This window comes from Mustela nigripes, chromosome 5, assembly GCF_022355385.1.
Source record: "Mustela nigripes isolate SB6536 chromosome 5, MUSNIG.SB6536, whole genome shotgun sequence".
NCBI lineage: Eukaryota > Metazoa > Chordata > Mammalia > Carnivora > Mustelidae > Mustela > Mustela nigripes.
Window position 1 is genome coordinate 6346384 of NC_081561.1, and position 18855 is coordinate 6365238.

Genomic DNA, 18855 nt, shown 5'->3' on the forward strand with positions numbered 1-18855 from the left:
TCTTCGGTGAAGGAGAAAGTTACTGATAGGCACACGCACACACACACACACTGATACTCACTCTTTAATCCTCACAACCTTATGATGTAGACACTATGAGTCTCTGTTTTCCAGAGGAACTGAGGTGCAGGGAAGTGAAGTAACTTGTTTGAGTTCGCATGGATAGTAAGTAGGGGAAGTAAGAGGGAAGGCAGGCGATCTGGTGCCCGTCGTTGCTCAACCACACCCCCACGCGGACTCCGATGGGTAGCCCTGATAATAGCACCACGCATAATTTTTAGTGTTTCTTTCGTAATGCAGGCTTGTGTTTCACTTACATTATCTTGTTTCATCCTCCCTACAGTCCTCTTTAGGGGCTTGGGGGCAAACGTTATCATTATCTTCATTCAATCGACATCAGTCTGACACTTAGAAGATTATCAAAGAACCCAAGTGAACGGCGCTTGTAAACGGGCAGAACCCAGTGAGCAATCTAGGTCTTTCTGACTCCAAAACATTCCTCTGTAAGCCCTACATACACTGTCATCTCTGACAGTAAAGAGGCAAAAATAGTGACTTTTTTTTCTGATGGAAGTAGCTGCTTTATCTTCTGAAATCCACTGATGAAATCATTCACGATATTAGCTTAGGCTACCATTAAACTTCCAGGTAAGCACAGTGATTATAACCTGACCCTGAACTAAATTTAAAAATGTATGTATAACCCAAGTCTTTGTTTTTGACTTCATTGGGGAGAGAATCCGATTCCTATGCCAGAGTAAAACGTGACAAGGTAGCCCCAGGGCCTTGACACATTACTTGACGATAATAGGATTTTCTATTTAAGGTAAAGATAGAAATACAATTTTAAGAAAATAACTGGTAGCCTAAACAGAGTGGGATCATAGGAAGGTAGATAAGATTCATTATTCTTGAGGTTTTACCTTGTATATATGTTTCTTTTTTAAAATTCAATATAGCAAACGGGAAATGTATAGAGAAAATTATGTCTTAGGCACCCCAGTTAGCAGTGATTTCTCATTTTTGTTCTCAAATACAGGTTGTTCAGTAGCTGTTCCGAGCAGGAAAATGGAAATGCACACTTATAGTGGCAGGGCTCGCTCAGAGACCTCGTCTAGGATGTGCTCTCCAGGCTGATGGAGCGTGTGCACGGTCTGCTCCTCTGTAACAAACAGCCATGAATGGGCAGAGAATCAGCTCCCCGAGCATGGAAAACCATGGCTGGTGGTGCCCCATCTGGGAACCTTTGGGGTACATAGGCTACACCTGCTCAGAGCCCCTCAGGATGGGACCCCATAGACTCATATCCTTGTTTTTTCTCCACAGATTGAGAAGACAGTGCCAAGGGGGACCACTGCAGTGGGTGAGACACAGAACAGGACTATAGTCAGGGGGAGCTGAGAGAGCGCTGCACTCAGGCTGTAAAGACCAGGGGCTGCTGCTGTGTGACCTCGGACCAAGTCCTTCCAACTCTCTGGGCCTTGTTTCCCTGTGTGGTTCTTGGGAGGAAATGTGAAATCATCTGACAAAGCATATGAAACGTGGCACTTATTGAATCTAAAGGCAATTGATGTTTAGAGGGAGAATCTGAAATTGCCAGCATGACCACGAGAACTTCCTCACCCAGAAGTCCTCTTCTGCGGAAGGACAGAAATGGTTTCTCAGGTACTGGAGTAAAGAGCCACAACGAGAGAAGCTGCCAGCCTCCAGCAACACTTGAAAAAGTGGAGAAGCTCAGGTCCCCACACCCACCAGCCTCCCGGTGACCTATGGTCATCCTGGTGGTCCAGACATGCCGCAGAGTCATGGAGAACCCAAGGGAGGTTGGAACGGATAAATGTGCTTGGTTGGTGACATTGGAGGGTTCTATTGGCTAGGCTTCAGGAGACAGAACACAGTCTTTCCTTCCTTCCTTCCTTCCTTCCTTCCTTCCTTCCTTCCTTCCTTCCTCTCTCTCCCTCTCTCCGTCCCTCTTCCTTCCTCCCCTCCCTCCCTCCCCGCCCCCTCTCTCTTTCTCCTTTCTTTCTCTCTTGCCTTTCTTGCCTGGCTGGAAAGTTTCAGATGTTTACGCTGTCACAGAACAAAATGATTTACCCAGTAGCTGCCATGGGGGCACTCATTCCTCAAGCAGTTCTGCAATTTTACCTTCCCTCCAGGATAGAGGCATGTGAATTGAGATGCTGGAGGAGCAGGGCTCAGGCACTCCCCACGGCATCCCTCTGCTTTGCTCTCCTCTGGTTAAAACAGGGGCTTTGGGGAGCATGAGCAGAGGGGGAATGGAGAGGATTCTATACTTAACCTCAGTAAGATTGCTGAGTTCCAGTGAAGAAAAACCAATAGTGTTTCAAATCAGAGCAGATGTGGATGTGAAGACCGTGCTGGGGTTTATCTGTGCAAGTTAGGCAAGGGCACCCCTTTTTGCAAGTTAGGCAAGGGCACCCCTTTTTCGGGGCCGATGCTGCTCCCTGTATGGTACAGCAGGAGGTGAGTGGGTTGGATTTGGTTTCCTCCCTGCATTCCCCATCCCCAGGCTGGGTTATCTGCACCAGGTGTTGGCCCGGAGTGGGGCCTGCCCAAAGGAAGATCTCAGCACACTCCTGGGCTGGAGGTGGGTGACACTGGGGACATTTCCTGTGGGACCTGTGTGGCCCTCAAGGCTGCAAGCCTAGAGGACATTCCGCATGTTGATTTCTATGAGTCACTTCCCTTTGTTGGCCCTGAGCTAGAACAGCCAACCTGAGCCTGAACAGAGCCACAGCACTTCTGGAGCTGACTGAGGGCAGCCACTGCTAGAAGGGAAATCAGCAGTCTCTCCCCATTTCAGAGAATAAGTCAATAAAAATGTTCCCGGTGTTGAGTTTTTCTCTGGTATTTTTTTTTTTTTTAAAGCATTTGCTACAACTTATTTACAGAGTGCACACCGAATAACTATTTGTTGGATGGATTGAATACCTGCATGTATAAATGTGTGACTGGCTAGAAGGGAGGAATCAAAGGGAAGGAAACTCTTTCAGCCAACGGAGCAAATAAGCAAGGAGCACATGCCTGTTACCGTCTTGCTTGCGAGGCTCTTGCCCAACACCTAGTGGGGACTGGGCCCAACGCGGCGTGGGAGGAGGCAGGGAGCCATGTCAAAATGGTATCAAAAAAAGCTTGGAAACTCTCAATTGTTCTCATTTTGAATGCTTAGATGATTTTTTCCTTTAAATTTGGGGGTGCCTTGTGTTCATGGTTGTAATTAATTTTTTTATTTTATGTTTTTATTCTAATTCCAGTTAGTTAACAAACAGCGTGATGTTCGTTTCAGCTGCACAGCGCAGTGATTAAACACCGACACCCAGGGCTCGTGGAGACAGGTGCACTACTTAATCCCCATCACCTGTTTCACCCAGCCCCCCACTCCCTACCCTCTGGTAGCCGTCAGCTTGTTCTCTATAGATCAGAATCTGTTTGTAGGTTTGTCTTTCTCTCTCTCTCTTTTTTCCTTTGCTTGTTTGTTTTGTTTCCTAAATTCCACGTATGAGTGAGATCATATGGTATTTCTTTTCTCTGATTTATTTTGCTTATATTCTCTAGCTCCATCCATATCACTGAAAATGGCAATATTTCCTTCTTTCTATGGCTAAATAATATTCCATGATACACACACACACACACACACACACACACACTCACACACACACACATCTTCTTTATCCATTCATCAACTGAAGGACACGGGCTGCTTCCGTATCTTGGTTATTGTAAATCACGCTGCCATAAACATCGGGATCATGGTTGCAGTTTTTTTTTAATCACACACACAGGAAGTGGTTATGTTTTCTCCTAGCAAAACTGTCCCTGGTTCATATGAGGAAATTAGTTCTTTCAGTGTATTGTGACGTCCTATAAAGGCTGCAGGACGGGTTCCACGTGACAATACTACAGAGCTGTTTTATGATGGCACTTGGATGAATTCGTTTCCCAGATCCTGAATGGAGATCATCTGAGGAACACGGGAATGTCTTCTCTCTCACAGTCTCATGCCGAGCACTGCAAGAGTGGTCTCCTTCCTGGGCATGTTCCCCAGGGAACAGAGCACACACTGCACACCCGGTGATCGATGCCACCTGGTGAGGTTACGTTTGCTCTAGACCAGAGGGCCACATGCTACCCGAAGCAATTCTCAGGGGTGCACCTGCTGGGTGGGACCAGGCATGGAGGAAGGCAGGGGATATTTATCAGCAACTACCAGGTCCTGGTGTGGGCTAAGTATTCTCACAAGCATCCCTGATGTTGATGCTCACAACTTGGAGTTTTGCATAGGATTGTACTGAGTAATAACTAATAATTATTCATAATATTAATTTAAAGAGTAATTATTATTAATTAAAATAAGAATGAATAATTAAGTGTTATTCATTCTACAAAAGTGGACTCAGAAGTTCAGAGAGACAATGTGTGTGAGACGGAGAGAAAGGAAGGGGAGGGGGAGGAGGAGGAGGAGGAGAGAAAGCAAGATGGTGACCAGGTGTGAGTGGTGCTATGATTACCATGATTTCTTGCTAGACTCTTTATGGGGTTATTTCAATGATCCCTCCCAGAAACCCAACTAGGCCTGGACTCTTATCGGATCCATTTTACATAGAAGGAGGTCAGTAATTAGCCCAAAGCAGCTCACGTGGGATTATGAATTCAGGCAATCTGACTCCAGTCTTTGAAGTCACTATGCTGTTCTACCTCTCTCCAGAGGGACTGCTGGTGTCCCTCCTGGAGTTCTCATCTATTTGGCTAAAGAACCTGAAAATTGAAGCCTTCACTGGTAATGGAGAACTGAAGAAATCCACCAGAACTGTTTCCACGTTACACACCACAGATGGCAAGCAAGCCAGTCTCTAGCCTGCAGAACAGCCAGATTCCCTCCACGTCCCCGTCCTCTCCAAAAAGTAGCTGTTCACTAAAAATCAAAATGGTGAATCTTTTCTTGACTCACAGCATCTTACAACTATCAACACATGAGAAAAACTCCATGTCTGATTTAATAAAACATACTTTTCTCTTCAAAATATTTTGATAGCACAGATAAAGAGCTGCGTGCTCATTAAAGTTTAATGAGTGTCTCTCCCTGCCATTTTCCACATGAGGATCAGACACTATGACTCACGCATGGTGGATGCCGGGAGTAGTTAACTGGGAGCGCCATTTAACCCAGTCTCAATCTCTGTTTTCACAGGGACACATGCTGCCCCAGACGGGGTCCATTAGGGTAAAGCACACCTCCGCTGACCTTCCTGCTTTGAGAGTGACATAGGTTCAGACAGGTGGGAGCAATAGTGCTCCTGGTTGATCTTTATTTGCTCTAAAAAGGGAGGGAGGGAAGGATAGGGGCACACCGGTTGCCAGGTGACTCCAACCTCAAGGCAAAGCTGGGGTCTCCCAGAAGAGGGCAGTGCCTTGGACAGAGGTTTATCTTCACTAGTGTCCTGCTGCCTGCCTGGACTCCATCCAGGGCAGGCCTTCTTGATCTTTCTGTAGACTGCCTACCGCTCTCCTTGCTTTTGCTCCCACTCTCTCCTAGCCTCTGGGATGGTCTCTGCACCCATGCCTGCAGCCTGAGATGTTATCCGTTCATTGAGGATTGTCTACTGTTCTACCACCTTGAGTTTTGGTGCCTCGACCTGATGTGATCTCTCCTTCCCAGAACAGCACACACCGTCTGTTAAGGCCGGCACTTTCCATGGAAGTTCTCATGTAAGAGCAATGCAGCCTTGGGGTTATCTGCACAGACTTCCAGTCAGAAAGACCCCACTCCTTCCCTGACCAGCATGTTATTACAGTCATGGACAGAATAGTGACCATACTAACGACGGCCACCTGATGCTTGGTGTTTACTGTGTATGGGGCATTAGGCATCCATCAGCTCATCATATACTCACAACAACCTGTGAGGTGAGTATGGCAATTTGCAGACGAGGAAAAAGAAGCTATGAGAGATTCAGTGACGCGTCAAGGCTCACACACATGAGAAGGCAGGCTTTGATCTCACAGCGTTTGGTCCCAGAACCCATTTTTTTTTTTTTAAATCATGATGCTACCACCCACTCGGGGGCTCTGTTTTCTCATCTGTAAAATGGAGACTGCAATAATGCCCACCTCTAGGGTGGGCACACGGACTAACTAAGATAATACCAGAGAAGTATAATAATCGAGAGCTCGGTGACTCCTAGCTGCTGTCATTGTCATGACCACAGGCCGGTCTCACCCCTCTCCTGCCCCAAAGTGAAGGGGGGGATGGCCAAGTCCTCCTAACACTTTGTCTCTCACGCAGGGTCACCCTGTGCCCAGCATTCCTCACAGGGACCTTGAGAGGGTCTGTCCACTGTGGGCCTGACCTAGGCTCAAAGAGATTGACAAAGTGTTCTGCCTCTTCCTAGAATTCAGGGACGGGCATCCTAGGTAACTGTGGACCCCTTCGCCATTGTGCTTTTCTGCTTTCACGGCCTTTACCCCTTTGCCAACTCCTGCTTTAGACAAGAATTCAAGCCCTCTCCCCGAGGTCTCCTGGGCCAAGGTTCCTCATAACCTTCTCTTTCTCCTCTCCTCTCACTTCCCCCTCCCCTCCTCTTCCATCCGCCCCTTCCCTCGCCCCTTTGACACCTCCCTTCCCTCCTCCCCTCCCTCCCCTGCTCCTCTCTCCTCCCCCCCCCTCCCTCTCCCCCCCAACTTCCTCTCCTCTCCTCTCCTGTCCTCTCCTGTCCTCTCCTCTCCTCTCCTCTCCTCTCCTCTCCTGTCCTGTCCTCTCCTCTCCCTCTCCCTGTTTCTCCCTTCCCTCCTTTTCTCTATGTCCTCTTTCTCTCTCTCAGTCACTCTCAGGACGATCAGTAGGCCAAGCAGCATCCCAGATCCCCGGCCCCGGAGCCAGAGTTTCTGGAACCAGGGCCCCCTACAGCTTGGTGACATCTGGGTGGCGTCAGGCTGTGAGGTGTTTTATGAGGAGCACCTCTTCCCTTGCTTGGATTTAGTTCGTCCCTGGGGTTGGTCTAGTTAATGAGGTTAGTGGTTGAGGGGCAGCTGAGGTGAGGATGTTCCTGCCTCCTCTCCTGAACGAATAGCACTGGGCAGCAGCCAGGATCTCCATCTTGCTCTGGCTGGAGCCCTGGTCAAATGGCCCCGCCTCTAAGTAAGTTTCCTTCAGGAACAGCATCTCCCATACCTTTATGGAAATAAAAATTAAAAAAAAAAAAACAACCCATAACTCTTTTAAAGGACGCTGCTGTTTCCCAGGTCACTCCACTTGTGGCCAAGGGAATTTCCACTCTGCCCCAGGGGAATTTCACTGCTCTTTAGGTAAACCCAGAAGACAACCAACAAATAATCTTTCACATTAATGATGTCTCAAAGATGAAAGGTATTAGTTTCCTTTATACATCCAGCTTATTGTCAGGGATGCGATTAAATTCTATCCTATGCTGTGGCTGGAGCATCCCACAGCTTGGAGGGGCTCTCTCCTGAGACCTTCACAGGGACAGCGCATTGGTTCTTAATGAAGTGGGCCCCGCCTCTGGTGGGGCAGGTCTCTTAGGGAGCACCTGCCATTGTGGAGGGACCCTGGTTACAGGACAGGCACCTCTCGCTACTGAATGCCCGTCCTCATTCCATTGAAGGCCCCCCGGAGGAGCCCTATCCCTCCCTCCATTTGCAGCTGTTTCCTGTTCTGCCTGAAGACTCTGCCTGACCTCATTTTTCAATTATCTTCTCAGGCCTCTTGTGTGGATGGTACTGCCGTGGGCTGTGGGCGGTGCCTGAGGGGGAAGGCCTCCTGATGACTTAAGCCTTTCTCAAAATGAAGGACTTGGGCTGTCTGGATGGGCACGGTCTGTCTGTGCTTGGTAAGCCCCGGCCTGGGGTGACTCGTTCGTTACATGGCAGTCCTCTCGTGCCAAGTGCGCAGCACTAGACCCATTGATGGCTGCCCCGCTGAATGAATTAGCTTCACAAATGATTCACAGCAAAGGATTAATGAGACCCAGGGCTTACCGTCCCCTCCACCCCTGCCACCTCTAGGGCCATTTAAGATATGCACAACTTGGTAAACTTTGATCATCCCTTTAGAAGAATGATGCTTACCGTCTGTGCTAATATTTTTAATCACTTTTGGAAAAAAAAAAAAAAAAAGTTCTCCAGCACCTTGGAGTAAGGCTGACAAAAGGTGCCCTACCCCAAGGACATGGATGGAGGCCTGGGTTTCTGCTCACAGGACAGAAAGGTGTCTCAGGATGTGGCTATTGATGGTGCCAATGTTCCTCCAAAGAGGGAGCGAACAGGTTGCTATATTTGTGTTCCATTTTCATCCATCCTCAGCCCTTCTCTGTTAAGTTTCTTCAAACAATTTGGGGAGAGATTTCTGGTGGTAAATGGAGTGACAACGTAAGAACTATGAGGCAAACGGGCAAAATAACCATATGGTGATAGAAGTCAGGAAAGTGGTTCTCTTGGTGATGAAGGAAGGGGTTATTGACTGGAAAAGGCATGAGGGAACTTTCTGGAGTGTTGGAAATCCTCAATGTCTTCATCTGACTGGGAGTTGCCAAGCGTCCACGTATACACAAACCCACTGTCGCCAAGCTGACATGTCAGTGAGTGCCTCCTACTGTATACAGTTATATCCCAATGAAGAAGATTACTGTCCCAAAGGCAGGCAGGACACAATCCCAGTGGTTTCCATTTCTTGCCATGCCTGACCCACTTTACTCTGGAGACACTGAAATTCTATCTGCATCCATTACACATCTTTATCTTCCTCCACAAGTATGTTTATACCCACAGGTTATATTTATATCTGCAGCCACATCTATATATTTAAATCTGGAGAGGAGAGGAAAGTGTTATATGTGTGTGTCTATATATAGGATAGTTTACTTCTTTCAAAGAACAGGAGGATCTTAGGCCCCTCCCCGCCCTTTTTTTTTTTTTTGTTGAGCAGGACACACACACACGTGTGCACGCGCACACACACACACACACACACACGAAGGATCACTGACTGCCTAATCAACAACCTTGCTTTCTCCCTTGCCTGAGGTGGTAAAACTGACCTTGATAACGAGCTGGGGGATGATCAGCATGGTGGACTTCTGCTTGGCCAGAACATCCTTGGTCTCATTGACACGCGCTGTGACAAAGAAATGTAGGTACGCTTGTTCCAGCAGCTGGCTCATGTACTCGCCTGCTCTGATCAGCACCTCCTCTTTCTTGACTGGCAGGAGGAGAAACAAACACACAGGGCATCAGGACCTGAGTGAGATCTGCTTGACTTTGCCCAAGTGCCCCGTCCTCTACCCCATCGGGATTCAAGGGAGCAAAAGGACCCCAGCATCCACCAGACACACAACCAAGGTGAGGGACGAAGACTCAATCGAGGACAAAGTCTCCTGCCTTTTGGATAAAACAAGAATGTGCTAGAAATTTTTTAAAAATTATTTATTTATTTATTTATTATTATTATTATTTTTCAGTGTAACAGTATTCATTGTTTTTGCACCACACCCAGTGCTCCATGCAATCCGTGCCCTCTCTAATACCCACCACCTGGTTCCCCCAACCTCCCACCCACCGTCACTTCAAAACCCTCAGATTGTTTTTCAGAGTCCATAGTCTCTCATGGCTCACCTCCCCAATTTAGAAAGCCTTACTAGAGAACGTGTCAATTTTTCCAAACGGTGCTTTTGCTGTTGTAAAAATGCAAAGCCATGACAGGCCTGTTCAAGATCAAGGACAAAGGGGTTTTAACTGTGGCTGTTTAGACTTGACCAGGAACAATCCTGGGATGACAGATATGGAGCTGTGAAACCCAGGGTCACCAGTCCATGCCCTGCCCCCTCATGCTACAAGAAACCTCTCTCCCAGGCCACAGGCCACCCTTGAGCAGAACTGTCAACTACCCGAACCTTCTCCTTACAGCTCTTCAGCTTTTCTTTCCAGCTTTTCCTGTACCACGCTTACCTGATTTTTCCATTTAAGAGAATGAAGCCTATGAAATCAGTTTTTACCTGAGGCATCCGGCTCTTTCCCATCCCATTCCTATTTGCAACGCAGAAGACCTCTGTGCCAAATGCCCGTTTCCTGAAGTCACTGACATTATCTTTTTGGTGTTGAGGACAGGCCAGGGAGACTGGCACTTGGAGGCTGGGGAGTGGTCCGTGCTCCCCTCCATTCACCATCTGGGCTGAGGGTGGGAATGCTATCTTGTGGCTCTGAGTATAACAGAGAGGTCCTGTTTGGCTGCCCTGCCCCCTTTCTCCATCACTCTCATTTCCCACTGCTCAGCATTCGAGGGAGCAAAGAGGCCAACCCGGGCAGTGGTATAGCACCTGCTGCACCTGCTCAGAGTCAGGTGCTAGTGTGGCGTGGACTGCCGGCCCTGTAGGGCAACGTGTGGTGATGCCTCCATCCCCGTGCCCAGAACACAGGCTCTGCAAAGGCTCACAGGATGCAACATCTCCCCTACTGCTTCCCTGCCCCATGTCTGCCTTTGGCCGAAGATTCCTCCTCCTTGTGGACGTTATTAAAGGGAATGACTCCCAGCATCCATCACTTTACATGAAGGTGCAGGGCATAGTCAGTCCCCAGTCCTGAGATGAGGACAGGATACTGGGTAGGGTGAGCCGGGGCGCAGGGAAGGCCCCTGACTTGCCGGCCCACAGGCGAGGGTGCATCAGCACACTCATCAGCGGCTTCAAAGACCCTTCACAGATGAATAGGCACTGTGACATCTCTAGCCCCCAGTGAAGTAGAGTTTACGAGGCTGGGGTCCACGCCTTATTTTACAGGTTCGCAGCTGACTTTAATGTGCAGCTAGGGTGGGGAGACATTTCTCCAACAACCCAGAGGGTCCCCACAGGATCAGCTCTGTAGAAGCCTTCGTTCATGTAGAAAGTATGGCCCTTCCCATCCACGAGCTTGCTGCTCAGAATGTGGCCTGCAGACTATCACCTGTGAGCTCAGGTGATAGAAATGCAGGTTCTCTGACCCCCTCCCCCACCCTTAACCCTACCCCCCCAGCTCAGTGAATTAGGATCTGCTTTTGAATAAGATACCCATAGGGATGCATCTTCAACTTTGAGAAGCCCCCAGATTTAGGAGGACCTTGGCTTTAGGAGGAACTCAGCCCTTGAATTCTGCTTTTTTAATGACCCGTTCATATTGCCTTCTTTGGGCCCGATCCTGGAACTTACTTCCTCCATGGCTCCCCAGGAAATTAATTGTCCAGACACATAAGACTCTATCCCTTGACTGGATACAACCTCAGATGAGCACAAGGGGGCCTGTTTCTCGTGCCCCCAGCTTTGGATGGAGGGAGTGGCAAATGGTATGCCTTGAAGAACAAGTGTTTTGCCTTTGGCTATCTCCAGCAAAAATAATAATAATAATAATAATAATAATAATAATAATAATAGTAATAATAGGCTTCCTCTGGTTTTTACTGGCAGAGGGGCTGTGTTCAACCACTGAGTTCCTTAAGGCTGGTGAGATACGCCAGACTTCTTCCTACCCATCTTAATGGAGGCTTTTGCTACCTTTATAATGTTGGCACCAGGACAATATTCTCTGGGGTAGAACATTCTCTAAATCATAGCACTAAGGAAACTGGGCTGTGCTTCCAAGCCCAAGAGAACAGTGCTCCTGAAATAGTATGTTATGTAAGTGCTGTGTTTTGCCACTGCACAAGAAATTGTTCTAGATAAAGTTTATTAAACGTGGCAAGAGAAAGAAGAATAGGTTTGCATTCTATGAGTGGTGAAGCTGGGCTCCTGCCAATATCACTTACTGTGTCTGGGGAAAGCCGAGGGAGACACAGACAGGAGCTGCCTCATCTCTTTTTCCAAAAAGCAAAGAAAACTAAATATAGCCAAGTGGAAATGATAGCACCTTTGAAGGTACTGGAAGGTTTAAGTTATTCAAATCTTCCAAGCTGATTCTAGCCCACACATTCTCTTTAATCATCAATCTGGAAAGTATGCCTTGCATTCTACTTGGAAAACTTTCTTTGCAATCGAGCCTCCGAGGAGTGTAGTCTGACCTGCTTGATCAAGGTCTAGAATCAGGTGGCTTTTTGCAACACGTTGAGACTTATTTTATTTTATGATTATGATTATGATTTTTTTGCAATTTATTTTAGATTGCAGTTTGCAACCTATTGCATACAGTTAAGTCCACCTGGTCACTGTCCCTAGATCAGTGACCGAGAGGGTTAATGTATCATGCCATTCCAGCCCACCAACTCACAGAGGCTCATTTTCTTATTGGATTAGGGAGAAAGGGGGAAGGAGATGGAGAGATAGGACTCTTGGGAGGTGGTACAGGATGGTGCATAGTGAAACCTGAGTGAGATCACACCTCATTTCTGCTCAAAATCCTCTAGAGGCTCCTCCACTCACTTGGAATCAAAGCCTAAGTCCTTACAAGGCCCCACAGTTCTTGATGTGGTCTAAACCATCCATTCTCTTTTGCCACCTTTGCTCCCAAGTCTGGTTTCCTTGCTACTCCTTGAACACATCAGACAGGCTCTGGCCTCAGGGCCTTTGCATTTACAGTTTCTTCGGGCTGCAAAGCTTGCTCCTTTCCTTCTGCCAGGTTTCTGTTAAATGTCATCCCATTAGAGAGGTTTTCCCTGGTCATTCCGCCCCCGCCAATATCCCTTCCTTCCCTCACCCTGTTTTATATTTTTTATTATGTGCATTACTAAACTATAGGGGGCTCTGTTTATTGCCCAGCCCCACCTCTTGAGACCACAAACCCCTTGAGGGGTGGCACTTCTGCTGTGTTCATGGCTGTGTCTCCAGCACCAAACAGCATCTAGACATTAAGCAGCAAATAAAGGTTAGGGGAATGGATCTACAATCCTGTGATGTGGGTGGTATTGTTCCTATGCACAGAAGAGCTCAGATTAGTTAAGGAACTTGCCTTGGGACACATAGCCTGTAGGTGACATAATCACACCTAAAATCTCCATTTGTCTAACTCTAAGACTCAGTTTCTCTAAACTCCACTGTTTGAGTCCTTTATACCGACTACTCTTGTCTTTAAGTATTCCTCTTCCTATCTTGTGGGATAGGAAAAGTGCTAGATCTCTCAGCAACACCCCCCACCCCCGCAAAATGTACCATGATGATTTCCTAATTGTTAGTCACGTGACAGTAGCTCTGGAAATTTGTTGCCCTATGGTTGGGTAGGTTTCTTGGAATTAGGATTCTTGGGAATGTTCCCCATTTTTCTGGGAATATCTTTCTAAAACATTACAAGGGTACTGATTGCAGCTTGGGACAGCCCTCGAAGCCAGAAAGCCTGAAAACAACTGGGATGTGTGAGTCGGTCATCCCCGAGGGCCATATTAGTCTTGCTTGCCTTCACGTTGTGAAACTCGTTATTTGTATGCCTGTCCTGATATATCAGCAGATGAGTTTTCAGAGATGGTCTATATACGGAGCTCAGATCTTTTACCTTCTCAATGGTAAAACAAAACACATCCTTCCTGCTGGGGCAGTCCCCCAAAATGTTACCTGATGTAGGGATAGAGATATCAGCAGGTGGGGTAGGGGATTGCTTTCTGACACAGGAAAGCATTGCAAACTTTTCTAGGCACTAAAAGCCCCTCGGGATTTTGTTACAATGTAAATCCCGGGTCAACAGATCTGGGATGGGGGCTGACAGTCTGCATTTCTAACCTGCACCCCCACCCCCACTGCGGTTGTGGGGGAGATTCTGATGTTTCAGGTCCTTAGGCCCACACCTGGAATTGCAAGAAATTACATTTAATTTTCATGACTCGGGGCGGGGGGCGGCTCCAGGACTTGAAAATTTCAGTATTCACGTCTACGCATGAGAGGGGAAGCTGGAATCTGAGGCCCTCTGGCAGAAAGGGGTTCTCCTCTGGGGTTCATATTCCTGAGCTCTGAGGTAGAACTTCAACTTTGACAGGAAGTTATTGTTATTATTTTTTAAGATTCATTTATTATTTATTTATTCATTTATTTTAGAGAAAGAGGGAGAGAGTGGGGGAATGGGCAGAGGGAGAGGGAGAGAGAAGCCTCAAGCAGACTCCTGCAGAGTGCAGAGCCAGAAGCAGGACTTGATCCCACGACCCTGAGATCATGATCTGAGCCTAAACCCAGAGTCAGACATTTCACCGAATGAGCCACCCAGGTGCCCTGACAGGAAGTTATGAATGAGTGACAGCACCAAGCTGGACAGGGAGGCAGAGAACAAGTTCCCGGGAAAAGAGCCCCCCTCGTTAGCTTACGAGACAAGGGCTCCAGTGTGACTTCGAACGCCTCCTTCTTGAATTCTGTCTTGGAGACCCCCGTGTAGAAGACAACGTTGCCCGAGAGATAGGCCGAGAGGGTGTAACGGTTGTGGCTGTTGTTCTGGAAGGTGATGGTGAGCTTGAAGTCTCTTCCCAGCACAGCATTTTCCACTTCAAAATTCATGGTCACATCAGACCTGGGTTTGAGGATGCCGTCCGTGTTGATGGGCTTTTTAGCCCCATACATCAGGGCAGTTTCCAGGGCCAGTCTCTCCTCTTCTTGGCCTAGGAGAGACTCAGAGATCATGACGGGGGAAAAGAAATGCAATCCATCCAAGAGAAATCATGAAACACTCGGCGCTCTAAGCACTGTGTGCTCTACTCATCCGTTGGCCTCTGTAAGCCACTGACTGCCCTTTGAGACAGGTTTCATCATTATTCCAAGGCTACCAATTCTCCAAAATCAGGTTTCCGGGGAACTATGACCTGCCTGGGCTGCCGAGTGGCATCTCCAGGGCTTATCTGAAAGGGGGTGCTAAGGGGTTGCTCTCGGGGCTTCTCCAGGGCTGCTACTTTGGGGTTCTGTGGGCAGAGTTGGCCCAGTTCCACTCTTCTCAAGTGGTAGCACCAGTTTGCTTCCCTCCCCAAATCCTAGCTAGCATTTGGGGCTCTCTAAGCAAAGATTTTGGCCATAGTTGCATCTTGCCATTCCATATTGTGCTCTACGAATTTTCTCCTATTCACAGATCTTTCTGATAAGACCTGTCTTCTTCGTTGTCTCTCTTTCCACGTGGGCCTGTCCCACTTGCTACTGCTGACTTGACCCCTGGGCAGCTGCTGTCCTGTCCCTCTACTCCTTCCCCTTTTGCCATTCCCCCCTGATAAAGTGCAGAGAACAACCCCCCCCCTTTTTTTTTGCATATGCACAGCGCCATACACTCAGATCTGGCAAGTCGTTAACAAGTCTTCCCTGTCAAAGGGCTCCAAGTTCAAGTTCCCTTAGGGAGCACTGGGTTATCTAGTGCCTCCAGATAGATGTTCACTGTCTTGATTCCAGCCTATCAGACATTCTGAGCCTGAGCCCTACAGTGAGGAATTTTAGTTAACATAAGACTTCCCAAACTCATCTGATGCAAAACACATTTTTGTTTGTTTGTTTGTTTGTTTGTTTTGTTTTGTTTTTTGAAGAACACCTATTGGCACCTATTGGCACAGCTATTGTTACACTGAAGTTCTAATGCATTTGGAGATGTGTGTGCCTTTTTTAGGAAAATGTCTTCTGTGGAGTATCCAAGGTGATGGTGGAGAAGATGAAGGTAGGGACAGAAGGAGAAGTGGTGAGCTCTGGAAGAAACGAGCAGTAGCTTTGGGCAGGTGTGGAAGCAAGAAATACAGGTACAAGTCAGACCTCAGGGCTCGCTCCTCCTGGCTCTGAGCTAGGCTGACGTTCCTTACAGAGCCCTGGACAAAATGCTCGCTTGAGGGGACAGAGAGAGTCTCTTTTCTCCTTACCACCCGAATAGCTTTGGGTACATCTTGGTGCATTGTGGAAGACACAGAGGCAAATTCTTTGACTTGTAAAAACTAGTCATGGGAATGGCTAGCAAAATAGAATCACCTGGAAATAAAAGTGCAAGCTTTTAAATTCATTAATTTTAAGATAATGCCTTCTACTTTACTTAGCAATGAACTGCAGGGCAGATGAGGAAGTCAATTAACAGCAACAGCTATCCCTGAGAGCTAACTCTGTGACAGGTATTGTGGTGAAGTGTATACTGGGCATTGTCTCCTTTAATCCTCAGAGAACTCTACAAGGAAGAGCCTATTATTACTATCCATGTCCTTGTTTGTAAAAAAACAAGGGGGGGGGGCTACTTTCATCAGAAGGCTTTTAGGAGGTCTGGAAGCATGCATAAGAACTGGTACTTTGCAAAGACAGTGCCAGTAGGTCTCGCAAACAAATGTGAATGTGTGTATGTGTTAATTTCTCTGATCGTCAGGATTGCAAGAATGCGCCAGGAGCAATTGGTCTAGGACAAGCATTGGCTAGAGCACATGTTTATAGATCAATAGGAGGGAGACATTATCTCCCTGTAAAGGGAAGGGGGGGCTATTTTAGGGAAGGGAAGGGGGTGAAATATTTTAGCAGAAAGCACCTGGCCAACAGCTCCTCGGGAGAGCTTTATTGATGATCGCTTTGGATGGGCACCAGATATGCATTTAGACAAAATACAGGAGGGGAACACCAGCACCAGGGACCTACCTGGCAGAGAGGTGCCATCCCGGGGGAGAGAGGCCGAGCTGGCCCAGATGAGGGGAAGGGGCAGTGGAAGGCTTGTGGCAAGCCACAGGAGACTTTCTATGGCATCACAGAGGAGCCTCCGGTCTCCTCAAGGGATCAGCTTCCCGTGAGCAGGAGTTGCCCGCCAGTTGTTCCAGGAAGCACAGGCCCAGATAGGAGGCAGGAACATCAGGGTTTCCCCAGAGCTCTGCAGAATTCCCGTCTCTCTGCAGCTGTGCTTTACGCTCTGACATCTTACATAATTCAGGGCCATGAATTTAGTGCTGTGGGAGAATGATCTAAAGCCAGATTGCATTTTCTGAGATTCCTCTGCAGCCTGCAGGAGCAAGGTCAAAAGCATCTTTTCGTTAACCGGGATGTAATGAAAGTGCCCTTTTATGTTTGATAAGCTTCTCATTGTTCAGATTTTTAGCTCAAATGTCACCTTCTCAGAGAGCACCCCCTTCCATCACCCTGTGTAATGTGTCCCCAAGCCCAGTCCTCTCATCTCTTCCTCACACGTTCCCTGGTTTTTGTCCTTTTCCCAGCACTTGACACTGCATAACATTATTTTCCTCACTAGAACCTATCTCCCTGTCCCCAGAACCTAGGACCCAGCCTGGCACAGAGGCTTTGAAGGATCAAGGTTTGGAAAAGCACTTTGCTTTCATCCACAGACAGAACTCTCATCTTTATAATGGATACGAAATAGTCCAGTTTTGGGGTATTTGATGTGCATTTAAATTCACCTGTGGAAGTGTCACCTGCATTAGCATTTATTTGACTGTTTGGTGCTGCTTGAGCCACCGTGATGTCCAGGCACTGTGTTAGGCTCAGATGAGAAGCACAAGCCTTCCCTCCCTTGTCTCAGGGACACGTGCAGAGGGATCGCTATGTGTGTCCATCACAGATGCCGGGTCAGGGGGAGAGACTCAACAGCCCCTGGGGGCAGGAAAGACTTCTCGGAGAGGTTTTTCTCTCGGCAGTGAGAGCAAAGGCATGAAGAAAATGGCAGCCTGGCTCTCAAGAGGACCGTGAGTGAGCAGCTCTCTGGGCTGCTGCCTGGGGAGCCTGTGGGTGTGGTCAGGAGGAGGAGCTGGAGGGTCCCAAAAGGCAACCAGCAGAGGCTTGGTGAGCTCTGACTGAAGGGCCCTGCAAGGCAACAGAGGAGATGAAGGGCTTTTAAGCAGTATCCTAACAGGCTCAAATTTATATTTTAAATATGTCACTTTGGCAGCAATGCACAGGTTAGACAGAGGGAAAGAGAGGATGTGGCGGGAAGGTAGCCTTGGGAAGTAACCCAAGGTAGCCAGGAGAAAAATACTCATACACTGACTAATAGTAGGAGTATCATAGTAAGAAGAGAATTACTAGTAGGAGCAGAAAGTAACTTTATCGGACACTTATTCTGTATCAGGCACTATGCTAAGGGCTTTCCACACCTGATACCACTGAATTCTCAGAATGCCCATATATAGAGAGACAGGAGAGGAGATGAATTTGAACTATTTCAAAGGGGACATTTTGAGAATTTGCTGCTTGACTGATTCTCGAGTTGCTAAACCTGTGGGGGGACTGTGGTTCTCTTCACTGGAGTCTGGAATAGAGAAAAGAGATCCAGGCAAGGGAGGGAGTGAGAGAAGGTGACATTCTAGAAGGGTTGGTTTCAGGTTTCTACAGGAGACTTAAGGGAATGTGAAGCTGAACAGAGAAGCTGGGCCAGAGACACCAACGGTGATGGGGAGTTGGGTAATGAGTAGATATGTGACTCAGCCACGGAGAAAGAACATAAAATGGGTAGGAATGAAGCTTGAGGATTGAGCCTGGAATGAGTACCATTCAGAGGTGAGGGGAAAAGAGGAGCTTAGAGTTACAGAAAGGGTTAGAATAAAGAGTGAAGTAGGCTGAGATGGAACCCGGAGAAGTGGTGTCCTAGGAACAAAGAGGAGAGAGAATTTCAAGATTCGAGGGGTTGAGCAGTCGCATCAGAAGGTATGAGAAGGTACGAGAAGCTCAGGCAAGCTGAGATCTGCAAACATTTATTCCACATGGCAATCAGGTGGTGCTGGCAGTTTTGAGAAGAGGAGCTTCAAGGGGCACCTGGGTGGTTCAGTCAGTTGAGTGTCTCTGCCTTTGGCTCAGGTCGTGATCCCAGAGTTCTGGGATGGAGTCCTGCTTCCGGCTCCCTGCTCAGCAGGGAGTCTGCTTCTCCCTCTGCCCTTCAACCCTCTCATGCTCTCTCTCACACTCTCTCTCAAATAATAAAAATAAATAAGACCTTCCCCCTCAAAAC

The 18855-nt window shown here is 47.8% G+C and overlaps 1 protein-coding gene across 2 annotated transcripts in view; it reads right to left on the reverse strand.

The window, feature by feature from the left end:
• F13A1 (coagulation factor XIII A chain) overlaps positions 1-18855 on the reverse strand; it is a 169274-nt gene that overhangs the window by 11832 nt on the left and 138587 nt on the right. For both annotated transcript variants that reach the window (XM_059399386.1, XM_059399385.1), the window contains exons 12-13: positions 14279-14566; positions 9075-9235 (exon numbers count right to left, since the gene is read on the reverse strand). In XM_059399386.1, coding sequence (XP_059255369.1) covers positions 9075-9235; positions 14279-14566 — 449 coding nt within the window. The remainder of the gene's footprint in view (positions 1-9074; positions 9236-14278; positions 14567-18855) is intronic.